General features: G+C 35.2%; 1 protein-coding gene across 3 annotated transcripts; it reads left to right on the top strand.

Annotated features, from left to right (window-relative positions):
- Positions 1-26,262, top strand: Nus1 (NUS1 dehydrodolichyl diphosphate synthase subunit). Of its 3 annotated transcripts, XR_013344135.1 has the most exons (6): positions 1-569; positions 14,227-14,352; positions 15,391-15,540; positions 17,293-17,321; positions 20,302-20,401; positions 23,493-23,576. XR_013344135.1 is itself a non-coding variant. In XM_077801659.1 (5 exons), the coding sequence occupies exons 1-5, from the start codon at positions 155-157 to the stop codon at positions 23,581-23,583; spliced, it is 882 nt and encodes a 293-aa protein (XP_077657785.1). In that variant the 5' UTR covers positions 1-154; the 3' UTR covers positions 23,584-26,262. The 3 variants fall into 3 exon arrangements, 2 of the variants coding, with proteins under 2 accessions (XP_077657785.1, XP_077657786.1); XM_077801659.1 differs by lacking the exon at positions 17,293-17,321 and having other exon boundaries at positions 23,493-26,262; XM_077801660.1 differs by lacking the exons at positions 14,227-14,352; positions 17,293-17,321 and having other exon boundaries at positions 23,493-26,262.
- The last annotated feature ends 1,289 nt before the right edge of the window (positions 26,263-27,551 follow it).

Genomic DNA, 27,551 nt, shown 5'->3' with positions numbered 1-27,551 from the left:
GCGAGGTGAAGTGTTGGCAGTGGAAAGGGGTTCGGGCGCGGGGGGTGGGGGGACGCGGAGTGATGGCCCGCGACGGCAGCAGGGGAGGATAAAAAGCCATCACGCCGCGGGTGTGGGTGGGAGGGAGAGGTGGGCGCCCGAGCGCCACAAGAGTATGACGGGGCTGTACGAGCTGGTGTGGCGGGTGCTACACGCGCTGCTCTGCCTGCACCGCACGCTCACCTCCTGGCTCCGCGTTCGGTTCGGCACCTGGAACTGGATCTGGAGGCGCTGCTACCGTGCCGCCTCCGCCGCGGTCCTAGCGCCGCTCGGCTTTGCGCTCCACAAGCCCCCGGCAGTAGGCAGGAACCGCCGTCACCACCGGCTCCCGCGCGGGGGGCCGGGTCCGGCCGCCGCCCACCCCCGGCTGCGCTGGCGCGCGGACGGCCGTTCCCTGGAGAAGCTACCTGTACATATGGGCCTGGTGATCACCGCGGAGGAGCAGGAGCCCAGCTTCTCGGACATCGCGAGCATCGTGGTGTGGTGTATGGCTGTGGGGATCTCCTACATTAGCGTCTACGACCACCAAGGTGAGGCATGGTGGTGGGTGGGCTGCCAGAGACATCGCTGTGCAGCACCGCGTATTTGGCAGGTGTGCCCAGGGTACGCGCACACGGTCGCTCTCCCGGCCCTTCTGTGCAAATCACAGTGACAGAGCTTTCGAGGAAGGGAGCTTTATTGAACACCTATTAAGTCACTGGATTCGATTCAGTAAGTTAATACTTTAAAAAATGTGTCATTATTTACAATATCCTAGTAAGATAGATTTGTTTACCTTTGTTTCACAAAAGAGGGAGTTGAAGTTCAAAAACATTAACTGATTTATCCAAGGTCACAAAGGTAGTACAGGGGAAATTGGAATTTTAGCCAGTTACCCTTTGGTTACACTTCACTTGTTTCCCAAAGAGTTTTGAGGCACTGCTCTTAATTGCAGTCAGGCTTTGTGGTAAGTGCTGGAAATGGGAGTGGTAGGGGCCAGATATCAGTTGACCCAGTCTTATGAAAAATTGTGATAGAGATTGAGTAGATACAAAGGACAGTGGTTCCCTTCTGTGTTTGGAAGCCTGGGATCCTGTATGATTCTTGGTCCTCAGTGACCAGGACAGTACTTGATAGGATTGTCCCTCCATAAGTTTTGATTGAGAGAATGAAATTCAACACAGGCAATTTTTATAAGTACAGAAATTCAACACTTATTGCGTAAAAACAAGCCCAAAACACTGTGCCAGACATTCCTTGGAATCTTGCCTTTAATTTCATGGATTCTCAGGCTTGGGGAGAAAGGTACATACGTAAGTGACATGGGGCATTTTTTGAGTAAAGTAACTACTATGAGAAGAGAGGAGAGATTCTGAGTGGAGGAACTTGAGAGTTGCATACAGAGGAGATGGGATTTGATCAGGCTATTGGAAAATATCTAATTGATAAGGTTGAGGAGGGCTCTAAATGTCAGGTTTGGGTTTTAATCAAGTTCTGACTGCTTTGGTATTTTAACTCATTTTGTCCCATTGTCCCAAATGTTAAAAATGCATGAAAACTTCAAATGAGCAACAAGTATACCACTTATGGTCACTTTGAAATAATGATTATGTTTATAGAGGTCTATTCTTTTGAGAAAAGTAACAGAAGACTGATTAGAGCATTTGAAAAAAAATACATAAAGGATATATAAGCTTTAGGTTATGATTTCCAACCTATTTTAAATAAAGTGTTCACAAAATTGAAAATTTGGGACTTAATGGGTTAATGAGAAAGATGATGGTTTGGGAGTACTGGTAAGAAGGAAAGAAAACGAATGTTTTATTCTCTGTTCAATAACATAGAATACCTGTGTGCTCTAAAGAAGCTACAACTTGATTTTTACTTTTAAATCTTCGTCATATAGGTAGATTTAAGTGCAGGGTTTCTTCAGGATAAGTAGTAATCTCTGACTGCCCTATCATCTTCCTTGCTGTCAGCAAGGAATATGATTCAGTATCCTATCATCATCCAATGATGATTTGCCCTATAGGGTAAGGTTTAATATAGCCAGAGACAGACATTAGAGAACTTGCTGAAAAAAACAAAACAAAACTCAGCAGACCAGTAGAGATTGTCAGGAGATGAGACAATCCTTGCCTAAACCAATGTAATCCATATTGTCTGGTTAATAAAATAAAGTGAATTAGAAAAGGAAATTAAAGGAGCTGGGGATGTGGCTCAAGCGGTAGCGCGCTCGCCTGGCATGCGTGCGGCCCGGGTTCGATCCTCAGCACCACATACCAACAAAGATGTTGTGTCCGCCGAGAACTAGAAAATAAATATTAAAAAGTCTTCCTCTCTCCTCTCTCACTCTTTTTTTTTTTTTTTTTTTTTTAAAGAAAGAGAAATTAAAGACATTGAGCAATATGCTGGATTGACTTATATCCAAGTGATTCTTTTAAAATCAAGTACCTTTATCTTCCTATAGGGGAGGAAAATATATAGCTAAATTGTTTGACTTTGTGACTATATCCTAGCTCAGGTTATAATATTGCCACACTTCCTTGTTCCGGCAATTCCTGTTATTGAATTTCTGATGTGATTCATACATATCTTGTGTCATACTGGCTAAAAGCAAAATGATTGGTAATGAAAAGGAAGAAGTCAAATTGAACCACATTTTAGCTGAGAACTAAATGGAGGTTTAAAGATTAGAGAATTTTGTGTCCTACTCTAAAAGCAGGTTTTATTATTATTATTATTTAAAGAGAAGAGGACAGTTTCACTGCTTGATTAAGAGACCTTCAATTTATCAATTTTGATTAATTCATTCAACAGTTTACAGTTGGGTATCTAAGTACTAGATAGTCTTCCAGGCATGGGCATGAAGAAATGAACAAAATAGACAAAAATTCCTGGCTCATAGAACCTTAGATTTTGTAGGAGTCTTGTCAATTTGTATAAAATATTTAGTGCATTATAATTAATATAAAACATTTGGTATTGCAAGTGCAAGGAGGAAAAATAAAGCAGAGAAGTGGGGCAGAAATAGGAGTGTTGAAAGTCAGTAATGTAGAAAGGGGTGCCATTCTAAATAGTGTGGCCAGGGAAAGCCACAGTGACTTGAGTATAAATCTAAAAAGAGGTGGAGCAAATCATGAATATGTAAGAAAAACTGGGCTTTTTCAGGGAAGTATAGATATTTAAGCTTTATTCAGTTTTTTTTCCATGAAATGTTTGTTAAACCTGTATCTTGGTAAATATTTAACTTTTAAAAATCCTATTAACATACTCATAAGTGTTATGTTATTGAATACTGTACTGTAATACAAGGAGTAGAAGAAATGATGCTCTTAAGTTTACACTCAAGGAGAGATATCTAAAAAATTAATACAAGCTAATATATAAATGTTAAGTGAGAAGAGACTTTAGAGAAAAGGGAGAATTCCTTGGGGAGCAGCATTAGTCCCCATATGTCCTGGAAAGAAAAGGAAATAACATTTGAGCTGGACCTAGCAAAAATAGGTAGAATTTGGATTAGCTTGAAAGTGCAGTGTTCTTTGAGTATGTGTAAATAGGAGTTCCCCAAAGGCATCATTCCCAGTAGCAATAACATTGAATGGAATGTTGGGATTAGTAAATGGTAGTTTGTGAAATTAGTGAAAGTTATTATAAGATGAAGGATTGGACAACTGTTCTGTTATCTGTTGCTTTGTAAAACTCTGCCCAGAAGTATAACTTTTTAAAACAGTTCATGTGTTGATGCAGCTCAATTGGTCAGTTTTCTATAGTCACTCATAGTACAATTGCAGACAAGTTGGCACATAAAGGATTTTTTTTCATGCCTGATGCATGGTTTGTCATGACTGGTATAGATGAGAGCAGGTTGCTCTGTCTTTATATGGTTGTTTCATAAGGCTGGTTTTAGCTTCCTCATTTTATAGTGGCCTCAGGCTAATCAGACTTCTAACAAAGTAGTGGACTTCCTCTGGATCAAGTGTTCCCAGAGACTGAGTCCAAGACCAAAGCTGTAAGACTTCTTATGACTGAGCTTGGGAAATGAAAGTCATGCATCTGCCTTGAATTAAGGAAATGGAGAAAAGGATTTCAGTTCTCAGTTGAAAAGTGGCTTAAGCAGAAAGGTGGGGAGTTGACAGGATTGATAGCAGCCATTTTAGAAACAAGCTTACCACCTTTATTTTTTCCTGTCCTATATCCCTTTATCCAAATATTTGTACTTAAACAAGTATTCATTCTAATTATGTAGGTTGTAAGTTATAATTAATCTTTAGACAAAAACCTCCCATTTTGATATTTAACTTGGCTTGATGTTATAAAAAAGCCCCCCCCCTTTTTTTTTTGAACTGGGGGTATCAAACCTGGACTTTCTGCATGTTAAGCAAGCCCTCTACCACTGAGCTACACACCCAGCTTGATCTTTTTGTTTTTTATTTTCTCTGTAATTAATCTTTTTTTCCATATCTCTCTCCTTTTCTTCATACTAGGGATTGAACCCAGGGATGCTTTACCAATGAGTTACATCCCCAACCAGTTTTATTTTGAAACAGGGTCTAAGTTGTTCAGGCTGGACTGAAATTTGTAATCCTTCTGCTTCAGTCTCCTGAGTAGCTGGGATTACAGGCCTGCAACACCATGCCTGGCTACCTGCCCTATTTCTTTTTCTTTTTTTCACATTTTTTAGCAAGAATGTGTTGTTTTTATTTGTTTTTGTATCAGAATAGTACATAGCAGTTGTGTTCATTTCAACAGAGTCATACATGCATGGAATTTGATTTACTCCATTTCAGTCCCCATTCCTCCTCTTCTCTCCCTCCCCTTCCCCATTCTCCTTCCTCTACTGATCTTCCTTTATTGTGTTTATTTAGTTGTTTTTGAACAGTGCTTTTTACATGTACATAGAGCTAGGATTTCCTGTGGTATGTTTATATATGCACATAGTATGATTTTGTCAAATTTATTTAGCTTTTCCTCACCTTTTCCATCCCTCTTTCCTCCTCCTAGATCATCTTCTCCACTGATTTTCTCTATATCTTCATGATATCCGATCCCCCACCGTTTTGCCCTTATTTTGCTCTAGCTTCTGCATATGAGAGAAAACATTCAACTCCTGATTTTCTGAGTCTGGCTTATTTCACTTAGCATGATGTTCTCCATTTCCATCTATTTACCAGAATGATTTCATTCTTCTTTAAGGCTGAGTAAAACTTCATTGTGTATATATACTTCATCTTCTTAACCCATTCATCTATTGATGGGCATCTGGGGCTGGTTCCACAATTTGGCTAGTGAATTATACTGCTGTAAACATTGATGTGGCTGTATTGCTATACTACGCTATGCAGTATTTCTTGATTATAGTAATTTCTGCTGGTATTTCTTTCATCTACTTAAAACTGGAGTTTTCTTAGATCTGATCAGGAATTTTTTGAGCTCAGAATTCTAGTAAGAAGATTGGTATTTTATTTACATGATTATAACTTAAGAAATTATTATAACTCGGCTTCAAAAACCAGTATTTGGGGCATGACTGTGCCTTAAGTGGCTTTTGCTGTTTGAGCCTTAGGGGTGTTATGCTTGCCTGTGTCTTACTTCAAGTATACCTAACTTCAAGTTATCTAATTATATTTTGTTATCTTAAGTGTTAGAACTTGTTGATTGCCTGGCTGTATTGGTGTCATGTTGGTAACCTTGCTGTAGGTCAGCCTTTTTCAAAACATTTGTGAATGAGTAATTGGGGATGCTTCTAAGAAATACTGATTGAAAATATTTACTGTTCAGACTGAATGAAGATAGTAGGGCCAGGACATTTCTGTTTTAATCAAGTTATTTGTATCATTAAATCAACAGTGATCAAAGGGTACTCTGCAACTTGTCTTATATAAGATTATTCATCATGTTCTTTTTTATAAGTGAGGTTAGTTTAGAGTGGACTTAGTGTTATTTATTATAAATTGAAACGACATGAAGTAAGTCATTGCTTTCTACATAAGAATTCAGCAAATCTTTAGCTGTTTTATAAATCAAGAACCTGAGAATTAAAAAGACAAGACCTGTGTTCAGCTATTAGCAGTTCTAGAGTTTGAACCAGATTTTATTCAAAAGCTTTTGTGTGTGTGTGTGTGGGGGGGGGGGCTGGGTATTGAATGCAGGGGCACTCAACCACTGAGCCACGTCCCCAGCCCAGTTTTGTATTTTATTAGCGATAGGGTCTCACTGAATTGCTGTTGCTGAGGCTGGCTTTGAACTGGAGATCCTCCTGTCTCAGCCTCCGGGACACTGGAATTGCAAGCATGTACTACCAGGCCTCGCTCAAAAGCTTTTGTACTTTTGTATTGATTTCCAGTAAGAGACTCTGACCACAATAGTCATTTTTTATACTAATTATGTTGGATCATCTTAAAGCCCTGGTGAAGTGGTACTTATCTACAAGTGATAGAAATTACTTATTAAAGAAATTATTAAGTCAAAATAGAGCTCTCTTAATACCACCAATATATAAGTTCCTCCTGAGTCATAGGATACACTTTTTAAATCAACTCAGTTTAATTTTATAGAGCTCTTGCTCTATATTGAACTATTAATTTATCAGATAAGCACAGTCTGTGAAGATTTTTTATTTTTAAAATGTGCAGCCTGAGCTGGGAATGTAGCTAACTAGAGCACATGCCTTACATGTGGTAGGCCCTGGGTTCAATGATTGGTAAACAACAATAAAAATAAATGTGCAAAAAAAAAAAAAAATGTGCAGCTAGAAGCTGAGAAATCCACATGGCTTGTTCATGTTATTTATCACCTTTGCTGATGTGCCTAGACTTAAAATCCAGTACTCGTTCTATCGTCATACTGTTCCACTATTATACATATCTGTTCCCTTGCTACAGCACACTGATTCCAGTGTGATTGCTGTTCTGTGAGGTTGTCTAGAAGTTCTCTTGAAATAAAATAGTTAAATGGCTTCTAGGATTTATGTGGTTATGACTAGTTATATAAATTATTAATAGTTTTTTTCATTTTAAATAATTATGTCATAAGTGTATGTTTTCTTCTCTGAAGAGTCCCCTGTAGTAGTGTTACAGTTGGGTTGTAAGAGAAATTAAATGAGGGTAACCCCTAGGTCACTTATTTAGGTGTCTAATTAAAAAAAAAAAAAGCAATTGACTGAAGAATGGGTATTTGTTTATATATAAGTGTTGCTTTACTTCTATAGCTGGTGAGATGCTTGATAGCCAGGACAATTTTTCCCCCGGTGTTTATGATCTTACTTTTCTTCCTTCCTTTGTCCTTGTAAATACTTGTAGATATTTCTTAAAAGATCTGTCACTGTATTCAAAAAACCTAATAAAAACAAAAGTTTATTTTGACTCAGGGTTTCAGAAGTTCATTCCATAGTCTGCATACTCCGTAGCTGTGGACCTGAGGTGAGAAAGAACATCGTGGCAGAAGGGCATGACAGAGGAGGACGGGGCAGAACATGGTAACAAGGAAGCAGGGAGAGTCCACTAACTAGGGACAAAACATAGCCCAAAGGCAAGCCCCAGTGACCTGCCTCCTTTAGCCACACCCCAAAGTTACAGTTATCATCCAGTTAATCCATATCAACTCATAGGTCACAACTTTCATAATCTAATCTTTCACCCGAAATTTATTGCGTTGTCTCACGCATGAGCTTTTGGGGGATGCCACATATCCAAATCATAACAGGCATGAACAACAGAAAAAATTCTGATTTCATATTTAAGACATATTCGATGTGTATTTTTATTTTTATGAGCCACGTCCTCAGCCCTATTTTATATTTTATTTAGAGACAGGGTCTCACCGAGTTGCTTAGCGCCTCACTTTTTCTGTGTCTAGCTTTCAACTCACAATTCTCCTGCCCCAGCCTCCTGAGCCACTGGGATTACAGGCGTGTGCCACTGCACCTGGCTCAATGTGTATTTTTAGAGTCTCACTTTAGAGAATAGATCCTACATTTCACATAAATTTTAAGAGTCAGTACTTAAGGAGTACAGACAAGATTTGTAACTGCCTACTTCTTTAAACTCCTTGTTACTTGGTTGCCTTAATTTAAAAAAAAAGGAATGTCATGTCCATTACCTAGTACTTGTTTGGGTTTAAGGGCAGACCATCTATGGAAATCTGTAAATAATTCCAAATTGTCATTTTCTCTCTCTTTTTTTTTTTTTTTAACTTTTATCTTATGTTGGATTTATTCCTGTGCCTTGTGATAAGTTTTTGTTTCCTCAGTTTCTTCTGGAATATCTTTCTTTTGTGCACCTCCTCTTTTGGTGTAGGAGCAATTTGTTTGTTTTCATTGAGGATCATCTCAGTGTGGCAGGGAAAACTCATGTATGGGTTAATCTGACCATGAACTCTGTAAGTATGGTGTCGCATCTTGAGGTGTATCTGGATATGTTCAATGACTAGAGAATCTACATCTAAACCTTTATGTTCAACATTTCTTTCTGCATTTCTAAGCATGTGCAGCAGAAATACAACACTCTTTTTGGGTCACCAACCTTGTGTCTAGCACCACTGGACACAACTCCCAACTTCATTGTGGAATGGAATGCATTGTTTCTTTAAAGTGACATCTTTCAGATATTTGGGACTTTTCAGATACCTGTACCTTTGACGGTCTGGGCATTTTCATGGGTGTTCTTAAAGTGAACATAAAGATTTGAGCATCTTGATTTGCATGTTTTTTTAGGGTTTTCTGAGATGAGAGTAGGGAACCATTTTTACAGATCACTTCAGGCTGCTTTGCTGGAAGAGTTCGTGCCACAGAAACTTGAAAAGATTTTAATAAGGTGTCTGAAAGAAGAGTATAATCTAATAGGTAGATCCATCATATTTAATTTTATTCTCCTTTAAAACATTTTTTGCTCCTGACAAGATAACCACATGTGCTTAGATTTCTTCCTATTTCACTACTTGTTCTTTCTGAATTTTATGTCTGGCTTTTCTTCCTTTGTTTCACTTCTAAATGTCTTGTAGAGTTTTAAGCTGTATGTATGTTGTTGCTTTTTTGCTTAGCTGGGCCAGTGTAGCCTGAAAACAGCCCTGAGTGAAAAGGTATGACTGCTCCTATAGCAGGAAGTTATCTGACCACTGTCCCAGATAAACTTTCCAGTCTCGTGATTTTAATTATCATCTGTGTGCTGACATGCAGTTTTGTATCTCCAGCCCTGATTTCTTCCACAGTTCCTAACTTGTATATCCAACTTCTTTGTAAAATCACTTTTATTTTATTAGGCTCCTCAACTACCTAACCTGTTTAAAACAATACTCTTAAATTTTGTTCCAGACCTCCCCCCTCATATTTTCCTCATCCCACAAAATACTACTTCCATCCAGTTCCGCAGGCTAAAAGCTTAGATATCATTTTGTGTGAGTTCTCTGACTTCATGTTCTACTTGTAATCTATCAATAAATAGGCCACCTTGGCCATCCTTCTGGAGTATATGCCAAATCTACCACTTGTTTTGTTCTCCTTTGCAGTTGTCTTAAGTTTAGGTTGCAATCATCTTTCACTTGTATTCCTGAAGTAGACCCTTGCTCTTCATTTATACTCTGGCCCCTGAATAATCTATTCTTCATCCACTAGCAAAGTTAATCTGTTTTTGATAACATCACTCAAAACTCTAAATAGATCACTGCAATAACTTCACATTGTACTTAGAATGCTTATAAATTAATTACCCAGACCCACATGCGCCTTAATGTTATAACCACTTAATGTCTGTTGTCTTGAATTATATACCTCTCTATTTATGTATTGCTCATAATGATATATTTCTTTTCCTTAAATAAGATAAATTCTGAATTCTGTGAGAATATTCAGTTATTTCTATAATAGTAATCAGTTGGTGAAGTACTGTTTTATTTTGGTGCTGAGGATCAAAGCTAGTGCTTCACACATGCTAGGGAGTATTCTACCGCTAAGTTGTATCCCTGGCCCTTGAAGTACTGATTACTGTATTTTAAGAATTGAGCAACATCAGCAAAGTCCTTTTTTTTTTTTTTTAAATAATGCAGTGTTAAAAATAAATATGAGTCTGTCACCAAGGAAGTATATATGGTATAGAAGTGAAAAGAACAGGTTACAAAGTTGCATAATCTTGTATACCGGGTACATCATGTATACCTTGTGCATGTGGACAAGAACTAGTGAATATTAAAAAAGTGAATAGTTGTCTTATGATGGAAAGTTAGGGACACTTCAAACTATTGAAATTGTGCAGTTCTCCTATTGTCTAAACTTCCTTTTTATAGTTTTTAATACTAGAATTTAAAACAGATGTTTCTTTGACTATTAGAAGCCTACATTTGGTCCTTAAAGTGCATAGCTAATGTTTCTCAGAAAATACCAAAAACATTATAGTCTTAATGGGTGTAGCTTTCCTAGCATAATATTTCCCTCTTTTATGGAAATTGGAGATTTTTTTGCATTTTGTTTTAAAAAATGACTTTCATGTACCTTTTCTCTATATATTTTATATTGTTTGTTTTTTGGAAATTGAGTCTTCATGAGATATAGTTGCAGAATATGAGATGATATAGTTTCCATATGTGAACATAATGTGAAATTCCTTAAAGCATTATTGCAAAGACTTACTTTAGATTCTCAGATCACTCTTAAAGAATTCAAAATACATATTTTGTTTGCCCTGTAAAACCTCAAAAGCCTTTTATGAAAGAGCTATTGGGGGGTGGGGAATAGAGCTGAAATTCTACCTTTTTCAAAAGATATTAATTATTTCTAAAAAGGATCATTTTTACTTGACAGTATTTGACTTTTTAAAGAGAGGAAATTAAAATTTAGCAAAATTGTTTAATAATATTGTTCATTTGTCAGAGTTAAAAATAGTTACTGAACTGAATAGTAATTAAAGTCAGGACAAATTCTTATGTCACTTCAGGACCATTGCTTGACCATTCTGCATCTATTCTTCATCTGTAAAAGGATACAATAATATTATTCTTGAAGCTCAATACTATATAATTCTGTAAAATAATAGTTTTCTCAAAAACTTGAGAATGTTTAAATGCTTTTTCCTTAAATCACTTATTTTTGAATGAGTATGATCTTAACTTCTGTTTGTATAAAATTACTTTTGCGATAATTTGTTTACATTTATACCATCATTTTGACTTTAAATTCTGGAAGGCAAACAGAATGAATTATATGAGAAAAAGAATCTACATATACTATGTTATCGCTATAGAAATTTCTGATTTCAATCAAAGCCTCCCTTATATCTTTTTGCAGTTCTTGTATATCTTGTGAGGTATGCATATGTGTGTATTGCCTTTGAATCCTAAAGAAAACTGTAAGTTGATATTATTATTTGTGGGTAAAATAACTACCATAGAGTAATCAGATTTCTTGATGGGAGTCAAGCTATGAAATATTGGGAATCATCTTTCTATAATCTATTTCATCTAAGAACATAGCAGAGACTGCATGTATTTAACTACTTTGTGGTGTTGGAGATCAAAACCAGGATTCAAGTGTAGGAGGCAAGCACTCTACTACTGAGCTCTACCTTCAGGCCTGAAACTATACTTTTTAGTTTACTTTAGTTTCATCTCTTCATCTGGATCACCAAGACAAAAGTTCTGTTTAAAATAACCTTATGAAAATCTTCTTTATAAAAGATATTTTGTAACTGTGTCTCTGTTATAGTCTTTTTAACAGAGTTCCTGCCTGTGTGCAATAAGGAAGTGTCTGCTTTTATTGTGAGAGGTTCCTGGAAACAAACAAAAAAAATTTCCATTCAATGGCATGTCCCTTTTGATGGCGTCTTATGCATTGATAATTCCATTTATAAAGTAAACATTGAACTTCTGTTAAATGGAAGTTCCCTTAAAGGAATAGATGAGAGGAACGCAAGTTCACAAGTAAGAATATAGTTAGTTCCTGATGATGGTGTGGTTGGTTAAGATATTGCTGTTTTAAAAATAATAGTATTTGTTTTCAAGGCGTTTGAATAAAATGTGGAGGGTGGAATAAAATGGGACACATCTAAATAGGGTATTGGGATGGGCTCTTAAGGGAGGTGACATTTCAGCAGGCGTGTGAAGAAACAGAATTTTACAGGTATGTGATTCGGGAAGTTAAAGGATAGGGGTTAGAGTCACTCCATCTATTTTTTGAGAAACATAAGGCAGTTCTTGCTTGCTGGGATACAGTACTACAAAGAAATATTTTGACTTGTTTCATAAACATGAATTATTTGCCTCCACCAATTGTCGATACACAGGCTGGAATGCTGTGGTTGAGCTGAGCTGTTTGTTATTAATACACTAGTCATTTTAGGAGCCATTGAAGATACTGAAGTTGGATTGTGCCAAGATTGAAGATGACCTCTCTTCTTTAAGAAGACATTTATTTGTTGAGTTTTTGCTCCGTGCCCCAGGCACTGTGTTAGGCCTCAGAAGAAAAACAGATAGGATCCTTTACCTGTATAGTTCTTGTATATACAGGTAAAGTACTTCTGTCTCATCACTTTTATTGTTAACACCACCTAAATATTCTGTTATTTACTATCTAAAACTGAATTTTTTTCCTTTTACCCAGTTTTTTTGTAGAATTTGCTCATTTTTAAAAAATATATCATTTTCTGCAACCTAGGATAAAAGACTTGGAATGTTGTACGTTCCTCTGTAAGCCATGTACCATGTCCTCTCAGTTCTTTGTGGTGAGTCCTTCTTTCCATTGCCTCAACCTGTAGTAGTCTGCTGCCTGCCTATGATTAATGCTAGGAAAATTTCCTTAAAGGTATAAATTTCTACACATTTCCACATTGCTTACAAATTATCTGTTACCTGTCTGGTAGGCAATATGAAATATAAATTAGAACTATCCTCTTGCCCCTTCTCTCTTACCCTTTGCATCAGCAGCATTTGTCTGTCTTTTGAACATTCCAAACAGTGCTTTTTCTTAAAGATTTTCCCCTTCTATGATGGTGGAATGCGATGATCATTATTATCCAAAGTAAGTTATAAAGACACGAATTGGTGTGAATATACTGTGTATACAACCAGAGATATGAAAAATTGTGCTCTATATGTGTAATAAGAGTTGTAATGCATTCCACTGTCATGTAATTAAAGAATAAATAAAAAAATAAAAAAGATTTGCCTCTTCTAATGTCCTCTCCATTTTTTTCCTCTTTACCTTTCTTGAGTTCAGCTGGCCTAAGGCTTGTTTCTTTTATAAAGCCTTATTCCACCCAAAGAGATTGCTTTTATAACTGCTGCCACACATATACTACCACTTTGAAGTGTGCAGCAGATTCTTCTACCTGTCTGTCTCTCCACCCATGGGGGGGGGGGGGAGACACACACACACACACACACACACACAGAGTTCTCGCTTCTCTCTCCCAGCTAATCTTTACTGCTACTTTAACTACTTACCATTACTACTAACTACCATCAGGCCTGAGAGTATATAAAGTAGACCACTTAATAAAGATCAAAAAAGCAGTGTTAACTAGAAAACTGCCTCTTCAAAAATAATCAGAAACTTATGTTTTAAGGTGGAGCTGTATATTACATTTACATTAAATGTATGTCACATTGTTCCTTTGTCTTTCTCAGTGACCTGATGGTAAATTTTTTTGTGTGTAGTTGGAGGAACAAAAACTGTTTTATATAGTTTATTTCTGTGCTTTTTTCGAGTTTATTAAATTTTGATTTTATTACTTTTGTCTATTCTTTACTTTTTACATAATTCATCTAAGTTCCTCTTAAGGTTAAAAAATCAAATTGAAATGGAGCTAGTAGTATTTAATATAAATAGTAAATGTGCAGAGAAAATAATGAAAGGTTGGAAATCAGGAATAAGTAAATTCTTAGACAAGCTTTTTAAGGACATTGTTTTTTTTTTTTTTTTTAATCTGTAAATGTTTCAAATAAATGAGCTTTTAAAATTCCTTTCAAGGTCTAAATTTCTGTCCTGTTCACATAGCTTTTTTTTTTTTTTTTTTTTCTGACTTAAGACTGAAGCCAGACATTTATATTAACAAATCTCATCATGTTTTCCTTATAGATTCTGATTTAGGATTAATTCTTTTTGTTTTATTTCAGATTTGTTCAGTTCTGGATTTAGTATTCTTTTGACAAGCATCCATTAATCACTGAAGAAGATAAATGAACCTAGTTATGATTTGCATGCTTTTTCTTTTTTTCTTTAAGGTATTTTCAAAAGAAATAATTCCAGATTGATGGATGAAATTTTAAAACAACAGCAGGAACTTCTAGGCCTAGATTGTTCCAAATACTCACTGGGGTTTGCAAATAGTAATGACAAAGATGATCAAGGTAAGCATGAGTGTAAAATTGAATATGTAACACATGAAGATGTATGTTTATGTTTCAAAGCAAAGTCTGACATTCATTTTTCATTGATTTTTGCTCTGTTAGTCTTTATTGTTGGCATCTTTAATCATCAGATTGAGACTTTCCCTCTTTGTAGTTTTAAAAAATGATTTTCAATAAAAGATAAAAACAGTTTATAGATACTAAAAAGTGAACATGTGCTAGAGATCTTAGTGAATCAGACATATTATTCAATAGACAATCCAAAGAGTGTTTTTAGATCAGTAAATGAATATGTAAACACAGGAAAACTGGCTTTTCTTGGGGTGGGAGGAAAGACCATGGAAACTATATCAGACTAGAAAAACTTTGCTTTTCTATAGATAAAGATTTTATATTGTTATCAGTTAACAGAATTCTGTCAGTTGAAAAGTAGCTCTTAGGGAATCAGATAAGGTGTGTGCTATTGATAATGCACACATAGTTCATTGAAACACAGTTTTTTCCTACAATTTTCACTCTTCTATTTTGTAATTACTACTATGATTATATATGGGGTTTTATATGAGTAAAATTCCTATTTTATAGAAAATTTATGCACAGTACAAAGTCATTCTAAGCAACTGGAAGATAAGACAGTATAATAAATATATACATAGACATTATTTTGAGTGCATTGATCTTTTCAGAGAATAGCCAAGTATGTTTTAATGTTGAAATTTTAGGGGCTGGGGATGTGGCTCAAGCGGTAGCGCGCTCGCCTGGCATGCGTGCGGCCCGGGTTCGATCCTCAGCACCACATACCAACAAAGATGTTGTGTCCGCCGAGAACTAAAAAAATAAATATTAAAAATTCTCTCTCTCTCTCTCTCTCTCTCTCTCTCACTCTCTCTTTAAAAAAAAAATGTTGAAATTTTAGGGCATTAATGATTCTTACTATAAGAACTCTATTTTGTTCTGAACTTACTATTCATAAAACTGATTTTGAAATAAATCTGGAAGAGTATGTTTTTAAAATATCTTATTTGTTTTTTCCTCCAGTTTTAAATTGCCATTTGGCAGTGAAGGTGCTGTCCCCAGAAGATGGAAAAGCAGATATTGTGAGAGCTGCTCAGGACTTTTGCCAGTTAGTAGCCCAGCAGCAAAAGAGATCTACAGATTTGGATGTAGATACGTTAGACAGTTTACTTAGTAAGTATGTCTTTAATTTTGTACCACAAGTATATATTATGAAAGGAAGTATTTAGGTTCCTTTCATAGTATATAGCCTGATATTTGTTTTTATACTCTATTAAATTTAAAGGATGGACATGTGAAATGGTTTTGAAAGAATAAAATTGGTAGTCAGCTCACTTACATGAGAACTTTTTGATAAAGAAAAGGACTTTTGAGTCTTTTTTATACTAATGAATATTCTGAGAAATAGGACTTCTATTTACTTTTCCCCCTTTCTTTTCTTTCTTTCTTTTAATTTTCTTTTTGGCATGGGGGATTGAATCTAGGAGTGCTTAACCACTGAGCCACATCCCCAGCCCATTTTGTTTTTTATTTTGATTAGTATCTTGTTAAGTTGCTTAGGACCTTGCTAGGTTGCTGAGGCTGACTCTGAACTTGCCATCCTCCTGCCTCAGCCTCCTGACTGCCCCCCCCCACCACTTTTTTAGTTTGAACTTAATAACTTTTTACAAGGTAATCCCAAGAATATAATCTTACCATCATCCATGATTACTTTTTTTTAAGTATTTTTTCTGTACCAAATAAACCACTATGTTTTTCGTATTATACCAAAATATAACTCTATGTATATGTCTTTCCACAATGTGTGTAAATGCCTTTGGTTGCTTATTCCTTATTGAGCTACTCTAAGAACTTTTTGCTTTAACATCCTGATCCTTCTAACTAGAAAGGCAATCTTTCTAATAAGTACATGTCCATTCATAGGTTCTATAGCCATATGGTATCAGGGCTTTTATTTTTTATTTATTCACATTTAGTATCCGTTTACCTTACTAAGTATCCATTTTCTAACTCAGTAACTCCTCATTCTTTGTTTCTTCTACTTTGACATGGCCATCATTGAGTACAGTCCCCCTCTGTTCTCTTGCTCTAACTTCCTACTTTGACTTTCCACTTGTTGCCTTTATTCTTATGGTTGTTTGTGATTGTGTAACTATAGTTGGGCTCACTGAGAAGTGGACCATTGTAGAGGCACTATGGTTAGAGATTACTGGGATATTGACTGTTTCTTGGACTTTGTCAGGTCCAAGCAGGCAGTAATTTATGAGTACATCCTTAAAGTTGTCCTTGGCCAAACAGGTGGTCTTTAGGTTGGTTGCCCTTGGGAAAGTGCTAACGTGTTGAACCCAGGTGTTGCCTTCAGGTATTGTAAACTTATAACAAAAGAGTATGTATGCTGTCCTTACCTAATTAATATGACAGAAACAAATACTCTGAATACTGTCATGCCCAAAAGTTCCCTTGTAACTGTATTCAATTTCTACTTCTACTTCCCAAACCAGGCAACCACTGGTTTGCTTTCTGACATAGCGTTGTGTTTTCTAGAACTGTTATAGAAAAGCCATCATATAATGTATAGTCTTTATTGCTTATGTACTCAGCCTAATATTTTTGAGGTTCATCCATGTTGCTTGCATTTATAGCTCATTACTTTTTATTGTTGAATAGTAATTCTATTTTATGGATAATACCACATTTGTTTATCCATTCATTAGTTTATGTATATTTGCTTATTTTCAGTTTTTTAATAATCATGTGACTATTGGCATATATGTCTTTGTGTGGACATGTTTTCTTCTCTCTTGAGTAGATACCTAACAGTGGAGTTGCTATATGTGGTGAGTGAATGTTTAATTTTTTTAAAAAAAGGTATTTCTGTTTCTTTTTTTTTTAAATATCTTTATTTTATTTTTATGTGGTGTTGAGGATCGAACCCAGCGCCCTGCGTATGCCAGGCGAGTACGCTACCGCTTGAGCCACATCCCCAGCCATGTTTAATTTTTTTAGGAAACTGCCAAACTGCTTTCCAAATAGACTATGTTTTACATCCCTACCAGCAAGGTAGAAGGTTCTAATCTCTCCAAATCCTTGCTAAAAACATCTTAAATGTATTTTGGCCAGTCTAGTGTGTGTATAATAGTATTCCGTCTGGTTTTAATTCACATCTTTATAATGACTAATGATGTTGAACATTTTTCGTGCTTTATCTTCTTTGGTGAAATGTCTGTTCCAATGTTTTGCCTATTTTTAACAGGTTGTTTGTGTTATTATTGAGTTTTAAGAGTATATATATTCTGGATACATGTCTTTTATCAGTGATAAGATAGGTACACTTACAAATACTTTCTCCTAGTCCATGGCTTACTTTTTCATTTTCTTAACTTTTTAAGTTTTTTATTTTTACAAACTCCGGTTTACCAGGTTTTTTTCTTTTATGGATTGTGTATTTGGTATCATATTTAAGAGATCTTTGCCTTACCCAAAGTCACAATTATTTTTTCTTGTGTTTTCTTCTAGATGTTTTAGAGATTTTGTGATTATATTTAGGTCTATAATCCATTTTGTCTTAACCTGTGTTAACAGTATGAGGTTAAAGGTCCTAGTTATTTAATTGTTTTTTGGCTATTTGGGGTCCTTTGCATTTAAATGTAAATTTTAAGGTCAATTTTTCAATTTCAAAGAAAGACTCTGCTGGGATTTGGGGTTAAGTTGAATCTGTCCCTCAATTTGAGGAAAATTGTTGTCTTAAAGATACTGAGTCTTCCAATCCATAAACATAGTTTCTCTCTCTATTTGGGTCCTAATTTTTCTCTCAGAGCTGTATAATTTCAGGCTTTAGAATTCCAACTTCTCTTTAATTAATTATTTATTTATTTTTATGTGGCGCTGAGAATCGAACCCAGTGCCTCACTACATACTAGGTGAGGCTCAACCACTGAGCCACAACCCCAGCCACTCAATTTCTTTTGTTAAATTTATTCCTAAGTATTTTATTCCTTTTGATGCAATTGTTAATGGAATTATTTTCTTAACTTTATTTTCAGATTATTGATAATACTTGTAAATAGAAGGTTTTTAAAAATATTTATTTTATATCTGACAGTCTTGCTAAAATTTACTTAATCTTGATAGCAGCTCTTTCTGTAGAGACTTGGAATTTTCTAAATATAAGATTATATTGTCCATCAAGATGACAACGACCGTCTCTGTTTGGTTCTGTTGTTGTTTTATTTTTGTGTGTGCATGTGTTTTTTTTTATTTGCTTGTGGTTTTTTTGGTCTGGCTTCCTGTATCTGCATAGTTGAGTGGTAATTCAGTGATTTGCACACAGATGCTCAGACACCTTAAGTTTGTAAGGCTTAGGTGATTTCTGTGTGGAATTGGAAAAAAATTGAGAACATTTTTAAGTCTCCTTCACCTTTACCTTTCACTTCCTGCCCTGCCCTCTCTCCCTGACTCTCTCCTGTGTAAATAGTTTCCCGGTCAGCTGTAGAAGTATGAGATTTTATCTGAGATCTTATTTCCAGGATCTTCCTGTTAAATTTTTGGCCAAGGAGTCTTCAGCCTCAGGCCAATAAAGATATGAACTTTCCTTATTCCTTCCCCTTTGAGTCTCCAGCGTGTAGCTGGCAAATATGGATTATTACCATTCTCTTCCTCCTGGCTACAACTTTCAGTTCTGAATTTAGTCTTTTTTTTCTTTCTTTCTTTTTTTTTTTTTTTGCTATAAGAAGCAAATCTACTGATTTTGCCATCAGCCCTGTGCTAGAAAAGTTATAGTTCTCTGCAATTGATTGGGTATAGAGTTGTGGGGGATTGGGAACAATCCCAGGTAAGAAGGCCATAGACTTCTGCCATTCTTACCTGGAGTTCTAGCTGATTTCCTGCCTGGCTTTAAGAAACACACACACACACACACACACACACTTTTTTTTAAAGAATGATTTTTTTTTTTCCCCTTTAGCCAGTATCCAATGCTTTTGAAGGACAGGTTTTGTCTAATTTAATACTTATTTTTTATGGAGAGGATTTGGAATCCTCTTCGGGAGTATTGTTTGACTTTTCTTTTTTTTTTTTTTAAACTAAAGAGGATTGCTTTTTAGATGGTTGAGGAGTTCTGCTTAGTCTGTTTGCTCTACCACCATGAACTTTAAAGGGAATTTGTCATTGAAACAATACCTCAATATCTGCCTAATTCTTCAGTATTACTGCCTAATCCAATCTTCTTGCTTGAAAATGGTCAAGCTCTAGGATACTGTGTGGCAAGCAAGTGAGCTGAGGGTATGGGGAACTGTTAGAACCTGAGTCCCTCAGATTATAGTATCTTATCTGCTATACCAGTGACTCTTTTAAACTTTATTTTGAAGCAGTTGAAACTTCCTTATCTACCTCTGCCCCCCTGAAAAGACAGGTCTCATATGAAAACCAGTTCATAATATAGAAAAAGAATGTTCATGTATTTGTTGAGGCTGGAGTAGTCTCTCTTTCCCCTGTGAGGTTGCTTAGGCTCTAGGGAACATTGAAAGCACTGATCTTGTGGCCCAAATCAACAGTTGGGCCACAAGATCAATATTGCCCTAAGAGGAGGAGTATCTTTCCCAGGATGCCAAGTGAATACCTAAATTAAGTCTTAAAAGATAGAGGAAGTTGGTGTTGGTGAGGGTGGGGTACTTATTGGGTTTAGGGTGAGAACTGGGTTACTTTCCTTATCAAGAAATCCAGTTAAATGGACTTTTGAGAAAATTTCTACATTTGGAATGAACATAAATATTAAATTATATTCAAGAGTGATGTGAGGGGAAAACATACAGATAGAAACACAGGTAAAGCTTCTGAAGAAAATGGATATATCAGTTTATTTAGCAGATTTTATCCTTGGTCATTGTTTTGGTAAGCTATGCATGTTAATTTCATGTGTGTATCTTTATTTCCAAGGTTCAAATGGTTACCCTGATCCTGATTTAGTATTGAAGTTTGGTCCTGTGGACAGCACATTAGGCTTTCTTCCCTGGCAAATCAGATTGACTGAGATTGTGTAAGTAATTAGTGTAATAACTTTGTTTTGATTCAGTCCAGCACTTGTTTTCTTGAGCCCAGTACTATATCTGGTGGAATTTCCAAAAAATTATGTTACTACATTCTTTACCTCAGGTACTTCACATTACCAGTGGCTAAGTAAATACCCATATAAATAAATAAGTTAGACCTAAGAGAAAATATTGTTTTATACATGTTTGATATTGACATTGAGTAGGAGATCAGGAGGGAGCAATATCTCTGTGGGCCTGAGTTGTTGATTCTACAGAAAACATGACTTATCCAGGTTATATAAAATGGATATAATGTTTGTATTTAGAATAAAGTGGGACATGTAGATGATAGGAATAGAAACAAAAGAAAATCTGAGGCACATTTTAAAGAAATATAACTGGCCCCACCAGAACAGAGTATTAGGCAGTAGTATGAAATTAAATTAAATAGTCTAGGGGTGTCAAAGGTTGGAAGGCTTTAAATACCAACATAAGGAATGTATATAATTGTAGACAGAGACTTAGAAATAGTTGAACCTGTGACTAATATGGGAATGGTGGTTTTAGAAGATTTTGTTTGGCAGGTGTATATTAGAGCAAATTGGGTTTGGGAAACATGGAATATAAAGACAAGTGAAGAGGCCACAGCTGTAATTTAAGAGAAGAATATAGTGAAGAAAATGAAATTGTTTATTTAGTACATGGTTTGGCAAACTTTTTCTGAAAAGTGTCGTATAGTAAATATTTTAGGCTTTTTCAAGCCAGTTAGCCTCTTGCAACTCTCCTTCACTATTCTAATGACTTAACTCATCTACTACAGCCAAGCAACCACAGACTATACTTGAACAACTGGGAATGGCTATATTCTGAAAAATCTTTATATATTTTTTTTTTTATAAATAAAATCAGGTGCTGGCTCCAAGGCTGTTATTGCTGACTCCAGCTTTAGAATAAAGGAGACACTTGGTAGCATTAAAATGTATTTAAATTCCTGATCTTAGAAGGATCAGATACTACCAAGAGAAATATTTACCAAGTGTGATCACAGACCTAGCACTTCTCTAATTATGGTAAATGTGAGAGAAGAAAGGAAATGGTTTCTACTTGGTAAAACCGAAGTGATGATGTGTATTGAAGTGTTATTGAGAGGAAACCAGAAAATAAAGGGAGCACTGATTTTTGAAAGGAAGATGTGGATTATTTTGAAGCCAGTCTGTTTACGTGGAAACACTTAGTAGTAAAAGGTGTAATTTTTTTTTTGGTGATTGAAGTCAAGACTAAAGATATGAACATCTTTTCATTTGGGATCGTCAGTACCTAGGAAGTAGTTTTGAGTATAAGAATAGAGAAGCTCTCCAAAGTGTACCAAAGGTCCTCAGAAATGCAAGCTTGGGGGCAGGAAAGAAAAAAGTATCAAATAAAGAGGCACAGGGTTCATGTGATATGGTAAAGTAGGAAAGGACTGTAGATCATCTAGTCCTACCTCCTCATTCTACAGGTGAAAAAAATGGGGAAGAGACATTTTTCAAGTTTGTAACAAAGTGGATAAGAACCTAGGTCTCCAAACTGGGTGTCCTTAGGGTGAGCATATATGTGTTTTATTTGGTTTTCTCCAGGGATTTTCCAAGTCATTCATTTCAGGTGCCTTTTAGGTAGACTTTAAGAATGGCAGTAGTGATAGTTGAGTGGTCTGGAGGGAAGAAAATGTTTTAGAGCAGATAGGATAGATCTTGGTTTGAATTTTGGCTATTCAGCTTTATATGTGGTTTTGGAAAGTTAAAACTTCTGTTTTAACTTAAAATGAAATTTGTCAAATGGACATTTTAAGGTAGAGGTGGGGATTTAAATCTGATAATGGAGAACAGATTCTTATACAAACTCTTCCATTGGACCTATTATTTCCATACATCTGTCACAGGCTCTCTCTTGTTATGTTGAGGCTTGTTCTCTGTCGATTCTCCATCAGACCGAGCATAATGATGGCAGGGAAGATACCTTAATGATGGAAAAGTAGAAGATTTGATCCTTGATAGAGCAAAATGGGACATAGACAGCTTCTGAAGCACTGACGGGTAGTGACTCTCAGTGCTTCATGAAAAGTTAACAGGAGACAGAGTGTTGATGAGAAGTGTAAACTGAGGCAGACTTTGGAAAGTGTGGAGTTTGAGGAGGATGTTTGAAACCAGCTTTAGCAAGAATGCCATTAAATGTGTCTTTTGAGGATATCATTTAAGTAGAAGATGAAGATATAAGATTGATAACAGATGTTACCCAGAGATATTATTTGATGTTATGAAGAAATGATTGGAAATATGAAGAAAATGGGTGACTTGGTTCAGAATTTCTGTTGTCAGAGGGAAAAAACATGGCTAAAAGGAACCATAAGGTCAGGGCAAGAGTTCTCCTCTGACAAGTTTGTGCACTCTATGTGTTTGTGTGTATGTGTTACATGTAACCATTAAATTCTGAATCTGACTGTGTATTTGATTCTGCTACCATTTGGCATTTCCAAATCTCATTTTAAAGTTGTATAAATAGAGATTTTTTTTCATGTTAATTGTTGAAAATTATTTTAAAATAATTAAAGGGGAACCCTCTGGTTGTATGTTTACTCTTGTCTTTAAAATGCTCATTTTCACACTATAAGTATCTCCTTGAGCAGTTGAAAGTGATAGAGTTAAATTAAATATTCATTTTTTGTTTATTCACCATATAATATATCATCATGTGGGGCGTTGTGATGCTCTGCTCAACATTAAGCCTGGCTTTATAAACTGTTCACATAGTATGGCTTCACTCTGATGAGTACTACAAGTGGATTCGAGTGAGATCTTTATACACATAGATCTCCAGCTTTATGTTAATCTAGGTTTTGCTTTAACCACTTATGAAGCTAACTTAATATAGTTGCTTTTCTCTTCTGTTTTACAATAAGTTTAGCAGTCTTTTAGTAGAGATGGTTTAACATATTCTGCTTATGATTTATTTTCTTCTGTCCTTAACCTCATTTTCATTGTTATCCTTTGTTTCCCCCACCAAATTACAGTTTATCATCTAATTGCCCTTTTTTTTTTTCCTCTTGTGCTTTCTTTACAGCTCTTTGCCTTCCCACCTAAACATCAGTTATGAGGACTTTTTCTCTGCCCTTCGTCAATATGCAGCCTGTGAACAGCGTCTGGGAAAGTAGTGATCCCTGGTTGCATAATTTGATTTCAGGCTTTTGGAGAAAAGGACCCAAGTGACTCTGATGTTTACAAAGCACCTATGAAACCCTGTGCACACCTAGTTCATATTCCTCATAATTTATCAACAAACACAAAAAAGTGTCTTACTTGAGAGTGAGTGTATGGCGGGGGGTGTGTGTGTGTGTGTGTGTGTGTGTGTGTGTGTGTTGTGTGTGTGTATGGAATTAAACTTATAAATGGGGGAAGTATTGGATAATGAAATATATAGACCTACAACTTTGAGCATATCGCAATGTTATAGGAGCCAAGATTTCAGATATAAAGCTTTGGGCCCCTACTACTTCCCTGTTTTTGTGGGGAGTAGAGGGAGAGAGTGATTAGAACTGTTTGGGTTGTTTGGGGAGAAGGGAATAATTTTTGTTGACTCTTTCCTAGTGACCAAACTTTAATTTTTAAAAATAATATATTATTAAATGAAGGTATTCTCAGTTTGAGGGAGTCGCAGGGGAGTGGAGTTCTGTGTTGCTCACTTGTTAAAAGCTTGCTCCTCTTCAGAGGAGAGAGAATATCTACCTTGAGATATCCGTCCACGTTCATTTCTTACTTCATTGTAGTTAAACAATGTGACTTGAGAATGTTGCTCTGGTGTCTGTGTTCTGTGTTGTGAAGAACATTTGAAAAGAACTCTTGCTACACTGAAATGCAGAATTTAAAAAATTTAAATGTTGAATTAGGCAATCAAAATGGAAAAAAGTTGAATAAGTTGTAATCTTAAAAGTAAAGATGGAAAATTTCTTAGAAAAGAAAAGTTTTGATTTCCTATTTTGTGTAATGAGTAGTATGCTGCATAGTACCCAAAGTTGGTTTAAAAAATATTTCCAGTAACTATTTTTATTTAAAATGAGCATTTGAGAGAAATTATCAGGGCAGCTCTTTTCCTTAGTAGTAACCTATTCATCTTTGAAATAACACCTGGGATTTTTTTTTTCTTTTCCAGTAAATTCCAGTGGTGACTTTGCATAAAAAAATAAGTAGGATTGAGACCTGTGTGTGGGGAAAAATATTACCAAAGTCTACAAAAATAATTTAGATTAATTTTATATGTTCTCTTTTATGACAGAGAACTCATTGGTTCTGTATTTTTAAATGAATAAATGATTTCTTGAAAGATGTTTGAAATTTTCCCCTCACTGCTGATCCTTGGACAGAAACCATACTTTATATTTGATGGACTGTTTTCAGAAAACTCTCTTACAACAAGTGTACAGTAGTTATCTAAAATTGTACTTTTAGAATGAAGTAGTGTAAATACTAGGTCTCAGAAGTCTGAAAAACAGCAAAGAAGACTGAATTTGGAAAGCATGGTCTAGAAATGCTTGTCAGATTCTAAAGTAATGAAGAATAAATGTTTCAACTTTGGATTATAAAACCCCATTTATGATTTTAAAAATACACTTGAAATAAAAATGATTAAACTAAATTTTGGTTCATTGACATTCCTTTGCACTTCATAGTTCTTTATTCAACCTTTTTCAAAGTCTTAATTTATTACCAAAAGTTTTGCGTGAAACTACAGCATATCTAAAATTTACGGGAGACTTTTTCATTTGTTTCTCTGTGCTGTGATCCATGTTTCATTAAGAGTCTCTGTTTTTGTTTTTGGCTAACTTAAGACAATTTTTGCCTTTTACAAATACTATAGATATGTTATTTATAACCATTCTGGAGTATATTCAGCTTTAATGAATTAAATTAATTGCCCCAGTTGAAGTGAAGGGTTGTAATGTTTGTTAAAATGAAATTAGTCAAATAGATTACCCATTGGGTATATAGCTCAGATACCTAAAGAGTTAATATTGAATTTTTATACTTTTCTCCTATTTCATAATAGTGTTTGTACAACAAAATAAATCTATAGCCCATCACCTGAGTCTAGGAAGAAATACTTGAAACATGTTGCTAAAGGTTCTGAATTTGGATATAGACATTCCAGGACCTCCTCAAATGAGTTTGACTTCTTGTACAATCTACAATTTGAATAACATTGGTCATTCTATCATTCCTGCCAAAATTATCACAAGTTCTCCATCTTCAGGGCTCCCTTTGCACTCCCCCCACAAGAATTGATAGCTAGAAAGAAAAATGTGTCTTTATATGTATTGAAGTTATTTTCTTTCAGTTTTTCTCAACACTCCCCACAATGGAAAAAATTACCAAATTAAAGCTACTATATGGATGGCAGCTTGTAACATAGCAAGAAGTTGGAGAGTTTGAATTCCATTCCCAATTCTGGTTGTGCTTTGCTTCTTAAAACTAATTGGTTCTGTTATAAAGTTTAAAAGCTGGTTTTAATGTGAATAGCAAATTCTGGTATATTGTGACAACAGCTTTAGAATGCCTGTCTCTGAGAAGATGTCATATTAATGAGCAGTGCCAAATACACTGTGCTATCTTATAATTTAATCTTTGAATGTATATTACTTAATTAGCTCCCTCCTGTGATGGTACCATGCATAGAGTCAATTAAATCCTTGTGATGTTTTGTATGGCTGTAGACTTTGGCGCAACATGTAAATAATGTGTACAGCAAGTTTTTATGATTAAGGAATTAAATTTATTGAATTTTATTATTGAGAACAACATGTACGGACAAAACCCAATAAAAGAATATACTCTTTTCATGGACTGTAGTATTATGTGAATGTTACATTTATTCTGAACATTTAGGGGCTGCAAAATGTAATGAGAAACTCTTGACTAGATAGAAATACTATTTTTAGATAGTATGCCCTTGATTAAAATATATTCTCATTTTTAACAGGTTAAACATTTGAAATCTTAAAATGTTATTTACTTTTTGATAGATAAAATTCAGTTTTGCAATTGCTAGAATTGTCAAAGTTCCACGGTAATTAAAATCTGAATTGATTTTCATTGCATATGGAATCGCCAAGCTAAAAATGTATATATGTATACCCTTTTAAAAAGGAATCTGATATTTCTTGTCAAGCCAGGAAATTGAAAGGTAAGAGCTATGGTTTAATCTTATGCTGCATAGAATATTATTCACTTTCTTACTTGAAAACCTAATTGTAAGGGTTTTTTTTTGTGTATAGTTTTCATTTAAAATTAAGTTTATCAAAGGTCGACTTTAACCATGGTTAATAGGAAATGCCTTTAACTAAAATTGCCAACCTTTACCAATATTTAACAAGTATAAAACCCAGGAAATTAGTGTCAGCAGTTGCTCAAGATTCTAGCTGATAGATTGTTTGGTAAAATTTGTGGAAAAGGGGAATGCAAAGAGAATTTGCTTAAGTTTTAAAAACATTCATGTTTCAAGAAAATCAGAGGTCTGAGAGGAAAAATAAACTGGTTGATTACATTTTTGGCGACAATCCTTCCAGAAATATTTTGTATTTTTATTTAAAAAATGTATCCTGCTGTACCAGGTTTAATAAATTCTTTTAAACAATAAGCCAGAAACTGAGAGTTTTGCATTGTTTTATATTTTGTTATTGTGTCTGGATATAAACAATTTTATTAGTCCATGAAAATAAAATATTTGGAAAAAATATAGTTCACATGCAGTTACTTTAATAAATTCTCAAAATAATTTCGTGACTATTCTTTAACAAGTCAGGGATTATATTACTCATTCCAGTGGATTGCAAAAAATAAAAATTAAATGTAATCCTAGTTTCAACTATTTGGATTATTTGCTGTTGACCATATTTATATTGCTTTTCATTAGTACTAGTAATTTAAGTTGCTGTTTTGGGAACAACAAAAAACCTTTTTGGTTTAGGGAAGGAAAGCCTGAGTAAAATGAAAAATTCAGAATATAGGATACCTGTTTCCAATCTGATGAAGATTTATTTCACTAGCTGTATCTTTTGGGGTTTGATTCTAGGAACTCTTTATTTTAATGTGTATTTACCATGTTAATGTTTGTTAGCAGCTATACATA

This window comes from Urocitellus parryii, chromosome 8 (assembly GCF_045843805.1).
Source record: "Urocitellus parryii isolate mUroPar1 chromosome 8, mUroPar1.hap1, whole genome shotgun sequence".
NCBI classification, from domain to species: Eukaryota; Metazoa; Chordata; class Mammalia; order Rodentia; family Sciuridae; genus Urocitellus; species Urocitellus parryii.
The sequence above is the reverse complement of the archived record's forward strand: the minus strand, read 5'-3'. Positions and strand labels throughout refer to the sequence as shown.